Raw genomic sequence first — 18,752 nt, 5'->3', positions numbered from 1 at the left:
AGCACACAAGAAGTCATTCCAGGGTGACCTATTTTCCCAACTAAAAGTAGGTCATAGCATCTGGAAAGCAAAAGGGCATTTATGCAGATAACAGAACAAAATATGTGAAATTGTGCACATCCTGACAAACTGGGAACGGGATCCTTGGCCAGGGTGGTGTTCACACGACTCTTTGAAAAGTATAAATACCTTTATAATCCTTTGCGAGGTGACATATGTGAATAAGCCGCATTACACTTATCTGTTCGGTGAAATAAATAAGTAGCATTATAATTTATCTTAGGTGAAATAAATGAATGGACAGCATGTACTCAAACTTTGAACAGTGTAAATTGGGTGGAAAATGTGTGGCAGTTTGGAAAGGGAGAGAATATGGAAGGGATACTATATGGGAGTAGTGGGCAGGAGAACGACTCTCTTTGCCCTGGTTGGGGGATCCGTTCTGTACGGGGAGTCCATTGATGTGACTAGAGTGGGGCTGCTGGGGTCCAGCCCACTTCTGCAATGGACCGGAACCGTTCAGATGAGACTTCAACCATGTCGGAGGGGTCAGTGCCAAGGAATCCCCCTACTCCGTTCCCAGGAGGCCGTTAAGACAGTTGGATGCGTTATCTGGTCATGCATTCATTTGATACATTTTAATTGAACACCAGCCACTGGGAATAAAGAGATTGAAGAAGTGGACAGCTTTGACTTCCTGGAGATTATGGTGGAGTAGTGGAGAAAGACAATTTCACAAATCGTTACTTTGTTACCATGGTGATGATTACTCTGAGGAGCAGTAGGCACCCCAGCTGGGAGTCAGGCCCAGGACTTGGCTGGTCTGCCGCCTCAGTCCCCCTGCTGGGTGGGAGGGGCCGGTTGCTGGAACAGGTGTCTTGCCAGCTTCCTGCAGACAGCAGGGCTTGCTTTCTCCAAAGAAGCAGTCTCTGTGACCTACCCCGGTGCTTTCAGGTTGCAAAATGAAACACAGAGCATTCGATTTTCCAGCAGCCTTGCGAGGCTCTTGATTTATAGAAGGAGGGCCCAGACAGACTGCAGGTTTTTTCCTCTGGTGGCTCAGGATGACCTCAACTGTCCACACCACCCACCCCGACTGGTGTCCATCCCATAGAGCTGAGGAGCAGAAGTCACTGCAACGCTTTCTCTCTTCCCTTTCATCCACCTGACCCGGTTGGAAGTCGCCAGATAGAGAATGCTACTTCTTATTTGGCTCCTTACTCCATGAATTCCTGATTTGATCGAAAGGAGGTACAGTGTAGCCAGACTTTACTACTACTCTCTTACTGTTTACAGATGAAAACATCCAGACGTGTGCTGAGGGGTCAGATCAGCTTTTCATTCAGCTCAGTAGCTCCCTTAGCATCGGATTTTGAGAGGACAGGGAGGGTGTTAATAGCCCAGATGACGAGGGAGTGCATGGATAAAGCGTAGATGTTCTGCTTGTCCATCTGTAAGTCACACAGGTATGAAGAGAAGCAAGTACTGCCTAGTTGTTTATTTTGCATTAAACAAAGAATAAAGGCGGTCTTTATTAAAATTTTGGCTTGGGAGCTCAGTCTTCAGCTAAGTTGAACTCCTAGCATTTGGATTTTTAAAAATCATAATTGGTTAATTCCAAAAATGTTTGAGGACCCCCTATGTGTCGTGTCTGGCACTAGGAGCCATGGGTAATACAAAAACGAGTAAGGCACAATTCTGCCATTGAGGGACTCACAATTCAAGGAGGTGGCAAAATAGATGCAAAGATAAATACTAATAGTATAAGACAGTTAGCATAAGTCAAGGACTGACTGACTGGCTCAGAAAGCAAATGCCAGGGGAATGAACAGGACGTCAAATCTCTGTGGACCAGATATTTGGGGAAGGGGGCTTCGTGGAGGAGATGGTGGTGCCTCTTTCCTCCTCTGTCGTGAGTGACAGCAAGAGACTTGCCTGTCCGGTTGGCCTGTGCATCCCAGGGCCTCACACGGTGCCTGGGGGGGGTAGCAGCACTCAACAGTCAGTTTTCAGATGCGTGGATGAGACTGTCCCTGAGGTCAGTAGGACTCTGACAGGAGAGAGAAGGAAGAGAGAATTGCAGGGAGGTTCAGCGCCGGGCTTTAAGGAGTGATATCCCTGACAGTGCGAGAAGGTCACTGGCTGGGAAAAGGGAAGGGGGAGGGTGGTATGGATCAAATCAGGGAGCCGACGGCCTGGGGAGCCACGGGAAGGTTTGGAGCAAGACGTGGACACGCAGTGGGCAAGGTGGATGAGTGTGTTGGTGGCGTGTGTGAGGTGGCCGGGGGCAGCGATTCCCCCTCATGGCCTATGTGAAATGGCAGAATTACAGTGCCTTTCTTTGACTTCCATGGCTCTCGGTGCCACCTGACTGGCAGATGGAGGTGGAAATGGGGTGGTGATGGATAGCCAGAAGGCATCGCTGGGTGGCTGGAGGGGAAGGTGCAGAAGACAGGTGAAGCTTGTGCCTTGCAAGCTGCAAGGGCAGGAGCCTGACTGGGGAGGTGGGGGGGGTGGGCGGGGGTGGCAGAGGAAAGGTTGAGGGTATCTTGGATGTGTTGGGTGTGAGGTGCTGAGGAAGGTGCCAGGCTGGTGGTTGGGAAAATGGATCTGTATCTTGTTGGGTTTTTTTTAAGATTTATTATTATTGTTGTTGTTGTTATCTATTTTTGAGAGAGAGAGAGCACAAGTTAGCAAGGGGCAGAGAGAGAATCTCACGAGGGGCACAGAGAGAGAGAGAGAGAGAGAGAGAGAGAGAGAGAGTATGTGGAGCCCAAAGCAGGGCTGTGCTCACCCAGAATGGGGTTCGTGCTCACCGGATGTGGGACTCGAACTCACGAACTGCCAGACCAAGACCTGAGCCAAAGTCAGGTGCTTAACCGACTGAGCCATCCAGGCGCCCCTAGAAGGCCAGTTTTTGAAACAGCTGAAGAAAGCCAGCCGGGGGCTTAGAGAGCAAGATGTAGGAACCCACCAGCAGTGGAGGGACGGGTCTCGCTAAGCGAGCCGAGGTTGTGTGCCATTAACCAGCCGTGCGTCCTAGTTGGGCTGACGGTGTGCTCATGTATCTTGCCGCCGAGGTCCTCCCTCCTCGACACCACCGCCTGGTTGCCTTCTCAGCTGGGAAGGCCTGGGCTGATATTCAGTGACAACTTCTAGAACAGGGAGAAGGAGGATAGTTGGGCGAAGATGGGGCCCTTACAAGCACGCCTAGGGAGGGGGGCTTTGCCCCTGGTGCCAAGCTTTCCGATCGTGAAGTGCGTCCTTGTAAGGCTTGCTTGCTTGCCTGGACTCCCCCCCCCCACCCCCCGTTATCTTTATCTGATGCAATCTTCCACTAGACTTTCAGAATTGGTGATTTTTCCTCATTGGCCATAGCCCCAGACTGTCACATTGTGAAATTTGCATTCACAGATGCTGCAAATGCAAATGTCGTGCAGGCACAATGCTGGGAGTGCTGCCTTGGTGCTCCTTCCCTAGCTTTCTCCCCAGCAGCCCACTGACTGAAGCAGGGCAGGGTCCTGACCTCCCTGCACCTTGATTTTCCCTTTTGGAGGTGGGCGATCGTCACTCTCACGCCCCGCTAGGGAGGAGAGGAGTTCTGAGTAGGACAAGTCTAGAAGGTTCTGTGCATTCCTTGGAGGAAGGCCTTTTCGGAGATCTGGGTGAACTGTTGTCTCTGGCGAGAGAGACAGCATTCAGACTCGAAGTTTAAAATGTGCCGGCTGTCTTACCAGCTTCTGGGCTATTGGGCTTAATGTATACATTAACCAGCAAGTCTAGAGAGCTCTTTGTTAGAGAAGAAAAACGTGTATATGTTTTAGTGTTTCCAATCTTCTCTTTTGGAGTTGAGCTGGGGGGAAAAAAATCCTAACGCTTGTGGTTATGGAAGAGATTCCACAGCAGTGAGGTAAGGAGGGAAGTTATGTGTGTATGTGTTTTCCTACACAGAGGTCTCTGAGCAGCTTATGTGAGCTCGTTAGCTAGCAATGAGCCCTGAATGGGTGCCACGAAGGGCTTCCCTGCCGCCCCCTGGCTGGAGTCCACAAGCAGCTGGGAGGCAGCTCTCCACTCACGTACACACTTGGGTCTGACTCCCAGTTCCTCCCGCAGAGCCAGGGTGGAGGAAGGACTTCGAATGTGCAGGCCCCAGAGGAGCTGAGCCCCTGGCCTTGCCCCGGGGTGGGGGTGGGGGTGTCAACTCAATACCAGGCAATGGACAGGGTGTGGCTGGGAGGGCAGGAGGCCACCAGTCCAGAGCACAGGCTTGGAGTCAGAACTCAAATGTTCACCCGCGTTTACCTGCTTATTGGCTGGGTGAACTGGCAGAAGTTGCAAAACATCGCTGAGTTTTCTCATTTTTCACCTGGAATGGGGGTGTGCCATCAGCCTTCTCCGAGGGTGTCATGGGGTTTGAGTGGGCACAGAGCCTGAACGCATAATGAATTCGTTGGTATTTGGAATTTGAGGGCCCTCGCAGTTTTCATTATTCAGAGAAGAGACAGGGCCCTGCGTTTGGGGCATTGGGAGAAGCCTGACAAGGTCCATGGAGGGCAAACACTGTATTTTTTTTGAATGAATGAATGAATGAAGTGAATTTGCGCCTGATGAAATGAGGGAGAAAAGAAAACATTCCATTTTGAAATTAACAGCCCTGACCCTGACCACTTTTTTAGGTGCTGGAGGGAAGGAGTCCCTCTGGACCTTTCCTGCACCGCATAGGTGCACAAACAGATGCACACTCCACACACATACACACGCGCGTGTACGCACACTCCACACGCGCGCACACACGTGCACACACACACGTGCACACGCACACACACACGGAGTTGGTGGAAGAATAAGGTCAAAGACAAGGACCAGGACACCTCGCTCTAGCACATTCTCTTCTCCAAGCCTCGTTTCCCACATCCTGAGCCCACCTGCCCCCTCCCTCCCACAGCTGTCATACTTCTGCAGAAGACATGCCAGCCTGCATCAAGACGAGGGCATGTGGGTCTGCTGCGTCTGCTCTCCCACGGTTGGAGCTTGGATGTCCAGGGTCACATTGGACTTCTCCCCTTAGTGAGCTTGCACTGCTGCCCCATGGCAAGGGGGGAGTGGGGAGGGAAGGATCTGTGAATTTGGTGAAGTCAGGCCCAGCCTGCCGCCCTGTAGCGTCACAGGGCCGGTGCCACAGTGGTAACTTTCCTTCTGGGCATTACGCATTGCACACTGGAATTCAGCCCTGCCTCCAGAAGGGGAAAGGGGCAGGAGGGGGCTGACCCACAGGCTGGTCCAGAGCTCAGGCCCTTTCTTGGCTTGCCCCTGTCCACGTGTCTTGGTGGCACAGGTCCTGTGGCCTGAATGGAGGCTGTAAAGGATCCAGGATCCAAGCTGGCAAACATAATCCTGCCCCTGGCGCTTTCCTTCCTCTCTGCATGGAAAGGAACCAGGGCCAAATGCCATCGCTCCCGGCCCACATACTTTCCACTGCCTTGCCGGACTGCAGAAACAGGGCCTGGCTGTGCGCTCTGCAGCCAGGGCGAGGAGACACGAATCCCCGGGCACCCAAATAATGGTTCTGTTCAACCTCATGGTTCATTTGCATCCTGGCTGGACAGGGGCTCAGGCACTCAGGTTGCCAGGATCCTCCCTCCCGGCACCCCTGCCCAGCCCCACCCCTCTCCCCCGCTGGCCCAGCTCAGGGAGCTCCCCACACTGCACTCCCTGCCCCTAGGTGGTTCTTGGGAGATCAGTGGACTCAAACAGTTTTCTTATTAGGAAAACAAGATAGTGAGAGTTGTGGAGCACTTCATTCTATTGTTTGAGGATTAAGTAAGAGAATGTACCTAAAACGCTCCTTGTGGGGCTCACACACTAGTCTGTTAGTGTTATATTGCAGTTCATCATATCTGAGTATGGATTTGGGGCTGGGGACAGTGAGGGGGTTGGAGGCATAGGTGGAATTAGTCGTGACCGGCTGTGGGCACCTCACTAAGTAAATCAGGCATTACTATATATTTAAGGGACAAGATAGCTGTGTTTTTGAAGGAGCTCTGGTGGCTGCCCTGTGGCAGATAGAAGAGGGAGATGGAGACAGGGACTCAGGGAGCCTTGCAAGAGCCAGTGGTGGTGCCATTGGGCAGGGGCAGAGAGAGGAGGGGCTGGAACTGAGAGATTTAAGGAGGGAGCTCCCCTAGTGTTTGGGGGAAGATTGGGTGAGCACAGGTATCACTAACTCCAGGTAGCCCCCCATTTCTCTCATCCAGTTTGGCCTCTCGAGGCCCTCTGTCCTTCTACCAAATTCCTGGACCTCTGGGGTAGGCTTGGGGCAGGGGCATTGCCACTCAGTGTTAGGGTGTGGGGAAGAGAGCCTGCAGTGCAGTGAGGCAGGAGCCCCCCATGCCCAGCCTTTTTCCACTTCCTCCTGTCGGGGTCCTACCTCTTTCATCACTTCCACAGAAAGATGGATGGGGGTGGGCGTGGAAATGGAGGCAAGGAGTGGGCTTTCGGAGGGCCTCAACTCATTTGGAATCTTTCCTTCCATAGCCCGGTGGTTGTGTCCATCCCTACCTCCCTGTTGGGCAGGCCTGGGCCCCTGCACCTAGCTTCTCCTTCCCCTCTTCTCTCCACGCCATCCCCCTTCTCTCCTGGGATTTTCTCACTGAGGAAGGCCGACCCCCAGGGGACGAGGTAGTGTGCAAGATGGCACCACCAGCCTCAGGACGGCTGAGGCTCATCTGCCTGACACGCTTCAGTTTTACTGAAAGATTAATGGGGAGATACACACACACACAAAACCGACACGCATGTGCGCACAGACATGCTTTGGAGTAAAATACAAAATCCAAATTATTTTTAATATAGAACCAGAAAATTCAAAAAACACATTTTCTCTTCACTTATTCTGAGAACCCCCAGGAGAGGGCTGGGGCGCAGTGCTCTCTGGGCTCTTTGTAGCACGTAGGAGAAGCCGCCGGGGTCCTGGGGCTCCTCTCCACCTGCTCCCGAGCACCCCTCCGCCCCCCGATGTGCAGGGCCTGAGGGCAGAGGCAGGCTGGTACAGTCGCCTCTCTGGGGCAGACCCGGCAGGTAACCCCCCTCCGTCTGTGCCTCCTTCTTCCCAGAACCTGAACATCCAGGTGGAGGACATCCGGATCCGAGCCATCCTGGGCACCTACCGCAGGCGCACCCCCGTGACAGAGGGCTACGTGGAGGTGAAGGACGGCAAGACGTGGAAGCAGATATGTGACAAGCACTGGACAGCCAAGAATTCCCGCGTGGTCTGCGGCATGTTTGGCTTCCCTGGGGAGAAGACGTACAACACCAAAGTGTACAAGTAAGGGGACTGCTCCAGCCTGGGCTTCCCGGGCCCTCGCCCTGCCGGGTTAAGAGTCAGCTCTTACCAAGCACCCCCAGCATAGGAAAAGTCCTCCCGCCCTATGTCATGGCGGGGGCCGCCAGTGTCCCTCCAGCAAGCCTGCCCTTGAGGAACTCCCGCTCCTGTGGGAGACAGACCCCCAAATGAATGATGAAAGTAGGGCGAGGGAAGGGTTAGGGCAGAGGCAAAGGGCAAGATGCTGCAGCCCACAAAAATCCCACCTCTCAGTGCAGACAGCCAGCTCAGTGACCCCAGGGCCTGAGCAAGGACAATAATACCCCGGCCGGATGGGGCAAGGGCAGTGCCAACTTAAGAAATGGTTACTTTTCCTCAGCGAAGATTATTCTGAGAAATCTGGAACTTTCCACAACTGTCAGGAAATTGAAAAACGGTTGGATTCGATTCAGTTACTCCAATCCCAGTTAAACCTCACCTGTTATGGTTTCCAAAGTTGGCACGTCCCAGGGGGCCAGGGGGTAGATGGGGGATCCGAGGGGAATCCAGTGAAGGGGTTGGGCCCTGTGACAAGCTGGCCGCTGGGGGACCTCGGTTGGTAGCGGGATCTTCTTATCTCCTCTTATTAATGATAATGACAGTCTGTTTCTGAGTGCCTACCCCATGCCAGGCTCTGCCCCTTGTCATCGAGTTCTCACAGCACTAGGAAGTAGGAGTCTGCTTCAGAGTTGAGGCAAAGAAGTCAGAGAGAAATTGTAGAACCAGGATCCAAACACAGGCCTCCAGCTCCAGGGTCTACACTCCTGGAGAGGGTGTAGACTCACAACACCACGTCTTTCCTTTCAAACCAGGGACAGGGAACTTCAGAGTCAGGAGACCGGGCTCCAAGCCCAGCTCGTCCTCCTGATCCTTGGGTCAGTTCAGGCTGCATCCCTCCTTGGGTTTGGCGTGGCCGCCTTTGGTTAGAGCCCCCAGTCCACCACAGGGGTGAGTCTGGCGTCAGGGCAGGCTCACAACACCCCTGGGGGTGATCTTAGTGGCCATTCCCTCCCCCAGCCGTCCCAGACATGGCCCAGACCTTCCTGGTTGCACAGGGCAGCTGGGAGGTGGCGTGGTCTCAGCCCTCGGAGTCTTTGGACAACTCCCGCCAGCTGGCCGGCTCCTTCCCTGGGGACACCTTCTCAGCTTTTCCGACCCAAGTGAGCCAAGAAAAGCAAACCCCTCCCCTGGCTGGCCCCACCAGAGCCCCCAGCCTAGTGGTAGGTCTGAGCCCAGTCCTAGGAAGGGGAAGGCTGCCACCAATTCAAGACCAGGCAGAACGTGCCTTGTTCAGATGGCATTTGAAAGCCATCTCCCCAACTGCGGGCAGTCCTGCGTCCTCTTCCTGCTTTCGAGGAGGGGTCTCAGATCTGTTTTGGCAGCTGCACCCCTGGTGATCCTCTCATGGGCTGGGTTGGAAACCCTCTCCTTGCTCCTCCCACTCCCATGTCTGTGGCTGTGCTTTCTTTTCAAAAGGGGGCAGGAAAAGGCTCCGAGGGCTGGGAGGCATCCAAGGTGTTGGTGGTGGATGGTGTTCTTGGCCAAGTTGGGAGATAATTAACCGACGCTGCTGAAAACCAGCTCCGACTCCTGACCTCTAGCTGGAGATGCTATGGGGGAGCGGGAGGGCGGGCGCTAAAACAACCTAGGGTTGTTTTATGTTAGACTCAGCTGACAGTCAGGCCCCAAAAGAGAAGGGCACACTGGGAAGCTTCTGCCTCAGTGGTGCTGTTAGGGGCTGTGATGGCAGCCGGCTGGAGGAAGTGATGAGCTGGGACTCCCAGGGCATGGCTTCAGCCCTCACTCGGTCCAAGCCCTTAGTCTGCATGGAAAGAGACACAGGCCTGAAGGGCGGGGGACTCGGAGGTCACAGAACCCACCTGCGGAGCCTGCGGGGGAGTCCAGTCGTGTCCTCCACACTGCTGTTACCTCAGCCCCAGCTCTGCTCCGCCTGGCTACAGGGCACAGGCCCCCGCCACGGGCTGGCTGTTGAGTCTGGGAGGTGACGCAGGGCTGGCGTGGGGCCAGGGTGTCTGGGAGCCATGCTCAGAGGCTACGGACAGCAGGGGCCTGGGGGCCGAGTATCCCCGAATCTGTGACTTCCAGTAGCATCTTTCCCCAACTCCCTTTCGCCCTTCCCACAGCCCGTTGCTGCTGTCGCTGACAGACCCCCCCCCCCCCCACCCACTGCCTCCCAGGGAGGGCTTTCACCCTTAGGAAGGAAGCGTTTTCAAAGTGATTCTGTCTAGGGTGGGTATCTCCTGGTACCCACCAGGTCCAAAGGGGCCCTGCAGCCTTAGACATTCACCAGGGCAATGCCCGAGGCCTCTCCACCCTTAACTCTGCTAACCGGCATATCCGGTGGCTACTCGGAGGCCTCACCCCCACAGGGTCACCTTGAGTGGAGTCAGCTTCCCCACCAAGGACTGCTTTTCTGTGAGCTACATTCTGCTGTGCCCTGGGGAGCCATGGATGCTCCTTGATGCTAATGATGCCGAAGCTTCAGGGCCCCTTCCTTGGGGCCAGGGGCATATTGTGGTCATTTTTTTTCTTCAAGCAGGATCCCGAGGTTGACACCGGTTTATTGATGTGAGCTAACTAAGCAGAGATTCTGCGTCTAATGTCGCATCTCGGGCGTTAGGAAGAGCTATCGTGATTTGGTTGGTTGGCTGACACGGGGACCAAAATGTGGCCCCACCGGGAGTGACATGCAAATGCCCGATCTCCTTGGCTTCATGTAGAGGACAGGATTCCAAGGCTGAAGACTGGATGTTGGAGTGGATTTGTCATCTGAGACCTTACCCAGCCTGGGAGGGTCTGGAAGACGCACTTTCCCCGTGAATGAGGAATAAATTTATGAGGGAAACCCTGGTGTTCTTAAGAGCTCCCCGGTAGCTCTTCTCTGTAAGCCATCCCTCATCCTAAAAGCAGGAGGTGGTGACTGGATCCCAGGGCAACAGCACTCAAGCCTCCGAAGGCCAGGTGGGCGTGGTTCCCGAAAGACCAGCAGAATCAGAGCAGTAATCGGAACAATTTGACTCCTGCACAGCCAGGGCATGGCCTGGTTGATCATGATGTTCCCAGAAGCGAAATGGATAGGAGGTCTACTAAGTTCTTACTCATTCTTTTTTTTTTTTTAAGTTTATTTATTTTGACAGAGAGAGAGGGAGAGAGAGCAAGAGAGGGGCGGGGGTGGGGGCGGGTAGAGAGGATCCTAAGCAGGCACCAGACTCTGTTAGCACAGAGCCTGACGCGTGGCTCAGTCTCACCATCTGTGAGATCATGACCTGAGCCACAATCAAGAGCTGGACGCTTAACCGACTGAGCCACCCAGGCGCCCCCCAAATTCTTTATGAACCGAAAATCTAGGTCAAGAGAACAAAAATCTAATCATATAAACAGAGGGTCATGCCCCTCAATCAATTCCCAGACTTGAGCCAGCTTACAGACCCGGAACCCTTTGAGTAAAGGGCAGGCTGGGTCCCCTTGAAGAAGGACCCCACCCAGTACACTGCCAAAAATTTACACCATTAATCAATTTCCCAGGCTTCCCCAAAGGGACTGATGGCCTTTTACCAAGATAGCTGTGCACTGGGGAAGATGAAATAATCAGAACTTTTGGGCACGACTGGACACAAGCTCTGAAATGACACAGATTCTGGGAGACTCAAAGATCACCATGGCCCTCCAGTCAGAGTAGGGCCTTAAGTGGGTCAGGTGATCAATGGGGTTTTAGCCTGGGCCCATCTCACAGTGGGCCCAGTGGGTCCCTGAACCCATCCTGTGGTTGTTTCCCTAATTCTGGAATTCATCATTGGAATAGACATACACAGTAGCTGGCAGAAGCCCAACAAAATCTGGCTTCTCCCTTGGCTGGGGAAGAGCCAGTAGAACTTTTCATTTTTAATGTTTTATTTACTTTTGAGAGAGAGCATGAGCAGGGGAGGTATGGAGAGGGGGACAGAGGATCCAAGGCAGGCTCCGCACTGACAGCACAGCGCCCGATGCGGGGCTCGAACTCATGAACCGTGAGATCACGACCTGAGCTGAAGTTGGATGCTCAACCAACTGAGCCACCCAGGCGCCCCCCAAATTCTTTATGAACAGAAAATCTAGGTCAAGAGAACAAAAATCTAATCATATAAACAGAGAGTCATGCCCCTCAACCCATTCCCAGACCTGAGCCTTTTCAGGACTTTTCATTTGTAACTGCATCGGCCCAGCTGAGCATTCGTCCCACTACCCTGCCATAGGCTAGACACCTCTTTCTCAAGCAGGCTTCCCCCTTGGCCCAAAGCTGCATCTCATTTCAGTTGCTCTCCAGTCACCGGGCCTGGAGCAGGCTGTCCACCCATCATCCACCAGCGCCTCATATCTGCACCCCCTGGGCCTGGCCCTGGTGAATCATGGTGGGGGGACGCTGCCGGCATCGTGGAGGCCTGTGGAGGGCCACGGTGCATTCCCGTGAGCTGATGTAAGAGGGAAGCAGGGCTGTCTGGGAAAGGCAGGAGCAGTTATGTGTTTGCTATGGTGCTTCGGTCTATATTAAGAACTCAGTACATCTGTTCGTGGGCGAGGGCAGTGCTCACTGAAAGCTGGAAGCAGAAGGAGGTTTCAAGCCAGTGGGGTCTGGCCAGCCCTTGTGCAGCTGATAGCCCCCGAGTGTGTTCTCTCGCCCAATGTTGGGGGGTGGGTCATGAGGAACAAGCTGTCCACCGCCCCCCAAATGTGTTCTCCAGTCCGAGGTGGTGGGAGGGGGGAACAAGCTGGAGGTTGTTTCCGAGTGCAGGGCCTTGTATCCAGGAAGTGGGGAGGGGCAGTTTTTCTCGGAATTATTAACAGTCCTCCTGTGTAGTTCTCCACTCTAGGCTACGCAGCGATGTTGAGCACACCTCCTGAATTTTCCAGGATAGTCCTTTTTTCAAAGATTCTGTGTCATGGTGCCCACAGGGACACCAGAGTTGTTACCAGTTGAAATTTTTAGTTAGGAAAAGATACTGGTTTGGGGTGCTTGGGTGACAGCTCAGAGCCTGGAGCCTGCTTCAGTTTCTGTGTCTCCCTCTCTCTCTCTCTGCCCCTCCCCAGATCGTGCTCTGTCTCTCTCTCAAAAATAAATAAACTTAAAAAAAATTTTTTTTTTTTTAAAGCAAGAAAATATTGGTGGTGTCTGTAGGGTTTTACCTTTCTCTATGTTCACATCCCATTCACTCTGAGACAGAAATTTCCAGGCCTGCTAACCCAGCAGAAACAGGGCCCCATTTCTGCCCCATCCTGGGCCAGCCTGCCCTGGGAGGCCCTTGCACTGGGCAACTGGCAGCAATGCGATCTGGCTCTCTCTGGCATCTCGCAGGTTCTTCCAAGCAGGGACAAGCACATAGACCCCAGAGAGCTGGGCCGGCGTGAGAGGACGGTCCTCCCTGCCCTCCTCCTCCGTAAATCCCACCCCTATTCAAAGCCTCGCTCAAACCCTGCTGCTCATTGAAATTGTGTGTCATCATTGCAACCACAGGGAACCCTCCTTTCTGTTTCTCCTTTAATACAGTTGTTATTTATTTTACAAACGCATATGAAGCCCTTCCTGTGCAGTTTTAATTGCCTCACCAGCATTCGCTCATTTAACTTTCCTAACAATCATATAAAGTAAATCCCGTTGCTACTTCTGATTTGGAGATGGGGAAACTGAGGCACGGTAACCTTTCCGCTAATCCATTCATTACCTATTGGTTGGTTATTGTTTTAGAAAACACTGTGACTCGCCTCGATCCTTATGCTGCCTTCCAGAAATACATAAAAAGGAATCCTTTACATGTAATACAGGTTAAGAGTTCCCTGTAATACAGGCTATGGTATGGAGATAGCCTCAGCCTCACTGACTCCTGGGTGAACATTTGATAAGGTCTGTGGCCGAGTTTCATGACCATTATAATTCCCAAGCAAATTTTACTTTGATTCAGCCCACGGGCTGCTTTAAGACTGTTCTCATTGCTTCTCATTGGATTTGGATTTACCTCTTTAATCTTGCGTATCGTTGGGAGAGAGTTTAACATTCAACTTGTTCTGCTATTGACACAGGCAAGGAGCAACAATGAATCATGTTGAAATTATCTGAAGGGTTTGGGTGAGCGACCATCTGGTTTGCCTGAGACTGTGGGTTTCCTGGGACCAGGGGTCTTATCTATTTTAGATCCCTTTTTGCATTTCCTTTTATAGGTTTTAATGCTGTCTCACTGCTAAGTCCCTTCTCTCCTAGAATATAAGCTGCCTGGGGGAAGGAGGCAACGTCTGTCCTTCCAGGTCCTGCTCCCCAGTGCCCAGCATGGCGCCCCGCATGGCCAAGGTGCTCATTGGGTGCATGCCAATTCAGTGGGGCTGAGCTCTAGATGCAGGGACCATGCACATTCCGTTCCACTACTAGACTTCAAGAAGCCAGCACCGTGGCCGGCCCGGTGCCCGACACCCAGTCACAGAAGGAATGAGGTGTGGTGGCCGTGGTGCCCTGGTCACCTGTCCCCTCTCACCCTCTGCAGAATGTTTGCCGCCCGGAAGAAGCAACGCTACTGGCCATTCTCCATGGACTGCACAGGCACGGAGGCCCACATCTCCAGCTGCAAGCTGGGTCCTCAGGTGTTGCTAGACCCCGTGAAGAATGTCACCTGTGAGAATGGGCTGCCAGCTGTGGTGAGTTGTGTGCCTGGCCAGGTCTTCAACCCCGACGGGCCCTCGAGATTCCGGAAAGCCTACAAGCCAGAGGTGAGGATGCATGCAGCGAGGGGTCTGGCCACTTGACACATGGATGGGGTGGAGGGTGGCATTTGAGGGAGCAAGCAGGGGCCCTCAGGAGGGAATGAGGAGAGCCAGCCCTGAGTCAGACCACTCCCCTACAGGGCAGGAATGTAGTGGGACACCTGTCAGGACTGGCCACACCAACAGATGCCACTTCTAGAGGGTGACAAGCAGCTGGGCCCCAGCCCCCAGTCATCAGCACCCACATCTGGCCTTTCACCATTGCTATTCCACTCTGAGATCACAGTCCCCTCTGTGGAGGCCACACACCAAGGAGGAGAGAGCACCTCATTACCCACGGTCACAGGCTCTGTGTGCTGTCTGCTGGCCCCACACAAAAGGCGGGGGTGGGGGGTCCTGCTCCGTTCCCAGAGGAGAACAGTGTTCTAGAGTTGTTGGAAAGTCAGTATGATTCTCGAAAGCACATGGAATCAGCCACAAATGTTTCCAAACGTATTTTGGTTTGTTCTGCAAGAGAAAGGACAAAAATTTTTAAAAGCCTTCACCAAGACAGAAAATGAAAACCTGTCATCCCCATGTCTGTGTCACCTGTACCCGTCGGTCATGTTCTATGTTTGTAAGTCAGCAGCACCTCTGTGTGCACGTGCACGTGAGCGCGCTCCAGACATGTTGATGCACGTCAGCTCACATAAATAGCACCCCCGTTTCCACTGTGTGATTTCTTAGGACAAGTGAACCGGGTTTGACACAGCCTCTGAAAAAGAGAAAGTGCATTATTCTCTCTTCCCTGAAAATCATTAAGAGGAGATTCGTTTTTCTTTTTCCTACTCTTCCCTTTTTCCTGTATCCAAGGGTCTCTGTGACGTGCATGTTCTGGAAACTGCTCACATGGGGCTGGTGGATGGGAATAGCACAGGGAGGAGAAGAGGGAAGGGTAGGAATGGTGGCTGATCGTTTATCAGGGAATGGTTCCCTGAGCCAGACAAAACCTCGACACTCACCTGGGCAGAGGTGAGTTCCAAGTCAGCTCTGACCACGTCAGGGGGAAGAGGAGGGAGAGAGGCCATGATGGGGGCAGATGGTGTGGGCACCAGGTGGTGGTGCGGGAGGGACGGCCTCATGCTGTGTCTCCTTCCCTCTCCCTGTCTCTCCCGCCTTTCCCCTCTGCCCTCTGTAGTCTCTCCTCCCCATCAACATCTAAAGACCTGCTTGGAAAGGGGGTGATAGCGCTCATCCTAAGGAAAAGGGAACCCCGGGCAGGAGTGAAATAAACCACGTTGGGTGCCCCCTCCCAGGCTGGGGGTGGTGTGTTTGGACAAAAGAAAAAGCCTTCAAAGAAAGGACTGAAATGAACGCTGTGAGCCCAGCCAAGGGCATGGGAACTATTTGGAGTACCTTCCTGACTCTTCCAGCAGGCGGCCGTCCCTGCCCCCTTGGTCCCCACAGGGGCCTCCAAAGGGGACAGACCTACTGCAGGGTGCATACGTGCAGCCAGGTGACAGAGGTGCACCTGGACGGTGCCGGCCCCCCTGCAGCCCCCCCACACCCTCCCTTGCCCCCCCTCCAGCCCACCGCCACGTGATTTGATCGCCACATCCTTCCTACAGCCTCAGCCTGGCCCACGGCGCTTTCCTTATGTGTCATCCAGAATACCAGACCCTACTGTTTTGGAATTCCTCTCGCTGTGTGGTTTAAAGCAAAGGAATTAAATTCATACCAAATGAATTAAAAAAAAAAAGAGAGAGCAAATGAGCCTTACATCACATTTTCCCTTGGTTGCTTGCTTTCCTCCAGGGCCAGCTGACTGTGTGGCCACTGCCAGCCTGGCACGGGGTTATTTGGCCCTCTGCCTCCATTAAGCTTGGTCTTGGATGGTCTGCTCCCTAATAAATGATCAGCCACCTTTCCTACCCCTCCCTCTCCTCTTCGCATGTTCTATTCCCACCCACCAGCCAGCCCCTCTGAGCCATCTCCAGAACGTGGAAATCACAGCTTCCTGTGCCGGACAGCTTGGGCACGGGGTGGGGGAGGGGAGAGGCCGCGGCTCGACCGCAAAGCAAACGGGCTGCAGCCAGCAGTTGTTTTGAGTTTGTTTTCTAAAGCTAGAACAAAGGTTCCTGAAGCCAGTGGGTGTTTTGCACGCACCCCTGTCCCTCTTTTCTTCTCCCCCTAGTGGCAGGGTCAGAGCCGTCCTGTAAATCCGAGTGCTGTCACTGCACGCTGTCCTGCCGTGGCAGCCACGAGGCGCAGTCAGTGGGGGAGAGCAGTGTGGCCGAGTGGGAACCTCGGCTGGAGGATGGTGACACGGGTTCCCTTCTGATGCCTCGGCCCTCAAGGTGGCCGGTGTACGTGAATGCTGACAAACGGCACCTCCAGCCAGGCCGGGCCCTTGGTGGGTGGGTAAAAGTTGTGGTCTGAGGACCACGTAGGCTGGAGGGGAGCAGTGACTCTGGTCTGATCCACCATTCATAGAACGGCTGCAGGGGCACCCCATCCCCTCTGTGTTGAATCAAATCAGCATCGGCGAGAACTCAGAGCCTCGAAGCCTCTGAGCCCCCACGCCAGCACTCACACGCTCAGGCGTGCACACACACACACACACACACAGGCATGCACGCACTTGCACACACATCCACACACGGGCACAGAAGTTGATGCAGACCAGCGTGTGTAGGCAGATGGAGTCAGGTGCTCCAGCTCCCATCTTGTAAAATGTGATCCAGTGGGATCAAAACGCTGGTGCAGGGTGGGTCTTACTCTTGTGCAATGAAATAAACCCTGTAAGGTGATTGGGCTTCCAGGCTGTCCCTGAGCACTTGGGGGCATTTAAACCATAGCCATAGCCACTCATCGTCTCTGAGTACCTGGTGGGGCCGCATCTTCTGAAGAGTTGGGCTGATTTGGAATTGGAGTAGAATCGCGGGGGCGGGAAGCAGGAGCAGTGGCCAGGCACTAACGTAGCCCCTGGACACGTGGCAGCCTTAGCCAGCACAATGTCTGTCCTCTAAGTCATGGCCTTCTTGGTTAGACCCATGCTATAGTTCCCTGTCTCCCCGCTCCTGCTTCTCATCTACCTGCAGAGCGGGATTGTTGGAGTGTAACCTGTTCAGTGCCCTGAAGTCCCCCACAGGGCTAGACTGTAGCCCTCTATCAGAAGCAGGGTGGAATTATGATCCATCTGGAATCTGCCAAGTCTGGGGCAGGAGCTCCTCTCCGTAGCTCTAAAGCTTGAGGTTCTGGAGGGAGGGGGTGCAGGGAGGTACTGGTGGTAAGGCCCCTGAGCCAAGCATGGGTTGGGGTGACTAACTGATGAGGGTCCCAGTGAGCTCCTCGACAGTCCAGGACAAAAGCTCCAGGGGAGGACCGCAAAGCAAGTTTGCAGCACAGCCAACGCGCAGAGGGGCCATGTGCACACCTCCCGCCCCGTGCACACGCACGCGCACAAATCTAGCCCCGTTTCAGCTCCTCGCCGAGGCACCTGTGTTTGGGGTGGGGCGGCTGGAGAGGGAGGGGAGCGGGCAGTGACGGCCTGCCGAGTGGGCATCAGCTTTTGCACTCAGCAGGACCGTGTGTCCCTTCAGCAACCCCTGGTGCGGTTGAGAGGTGGTGCCAACATCGGAGAGGGCCGAGTGGAGGTGCTCAAGAACGGAGAATGGGGAACCGTCTGTGACGACAAGTGGGACCTGGTGTCTGCCAGCGTGGTCTGCAGAGAGCTGGGCTTTGGGAGTGCCAAAGAGGCCATCACTGGCTCCCAGCTGGGGCAAGGTAAGGAATGGGGCAGGGGGCGGGGGGGCGTTCTGTGGCCTCTCTTCACAGAGAGCATGGCGCGGGGAGCCCAACCCAGGTGCGCTGGCCTTGGGCCTTTCGGGGTCTTCTTGCTGTGCCCCTTCCCACTCGCCGCTGCCGCTCTGTTAGAGAATCCCTGGCCGCTCCCCCAGCAGTCAGAGCTGGAAGGGCCTTAGGGAACTGAGTCCCCCACTGTATGAATTTGGAAGCTGAGGCCCAGAGAAGGGAGTGAATAACCAAGATGAGACAACAAATTAGCAGCCAGCGAATACTCTAACGGGGGTCTCCCGGCTCCCAACCCGGTGCTCCCCACTGTCCCACCGAGAATGCTGGAATTCTCAAGGCCTTCCTCCAGGACAGGGCCTCGGAATTCCTCAGGCTGTGGACCACCCCAGACACAAAAGAGTCCCAAAAGTCATCTTTCTTTCCCACTCTGGTGCAGCCCCACAAACATTCTCTCCCCGCCACCAGAGACTGGGAACAGGATGCCCGTCTCTGGATGACACGCGACGCTAATGAGAAGGAGCCTGGTTTTCATTAAGTGTCCTGAACAGATCTTTCATTTAAGCAGAGACCAAAAGTATAAGAAGCTTTCGAGCTGGTCGTTCCGTTGAGAGCACCGAGGCAAACATCGCATGAGAACGTGACAGATAGCTTCCTTTTCCGGCAAGGAGGGTGGGGCATCCCGTCCTGTGGGGAGAGGATGTTTCCATACTGCCGGACGTAAGGCCATCACCCCACAGAAAGGAATGTGGTGAGGTCAGCGGTCACATTGGAGGAAGTAATAGCCCGGTGGACTGGAGAGAGAGTCCCGGAATCATAGATGGCACTGCTGAAGGGGACCTCAGTGCATCTGGTCCAA

At 54.1% G+C, this 18,752-nt stretch overlaps 1 protein-coding gene across 1 annotated transcript in view; it reads left to right on the top strand.

Annotated features, from left to right (window-relative positions):
- The window catches only part of LOXL2 (lysyl oxidase like 2), a 93,312-nt gene that overhangs the window by 43,245 nt on the left and 31,315 nt on the right, over nt 1-18,752 (top strand). Inside the window, exons 4-6 of the mRNA XM_060653259.3 lie at nt 7,113-7,324; nt 13,888-14,110; nt 17,686-17,869. Of these exons, the coding sequence (XP_060509242.1) occupies nt 7,113-7,324; nt 13,888-14,110; nt 17,686-17,869 (619 nt within the window). The remainder of the gene's footprint in view (nt 1-7,112; nt 7,325-13,887; nt 14,111-17,685; nt 17,870-18,752) is intronic.

This window comes from Panthera onca, chromosome B1 (genome assembly GCF_046562875.1).
Source record: "Panthera onca isolate mPanOnc1 chromosome B1, mPanOnc1 haplotype 2, whole genome shotgun sequence".
Taxonomy (NCBI): Eukaryota; Metazoa; Chordata; class Mammalia; order Carnivora; family Felidae; genus Panthera; species Panthera onca.
Note: the sequence above shows the minus strand (reverse complement) of the source record. Positions and strands in the feature narration are given on the sequence as shown.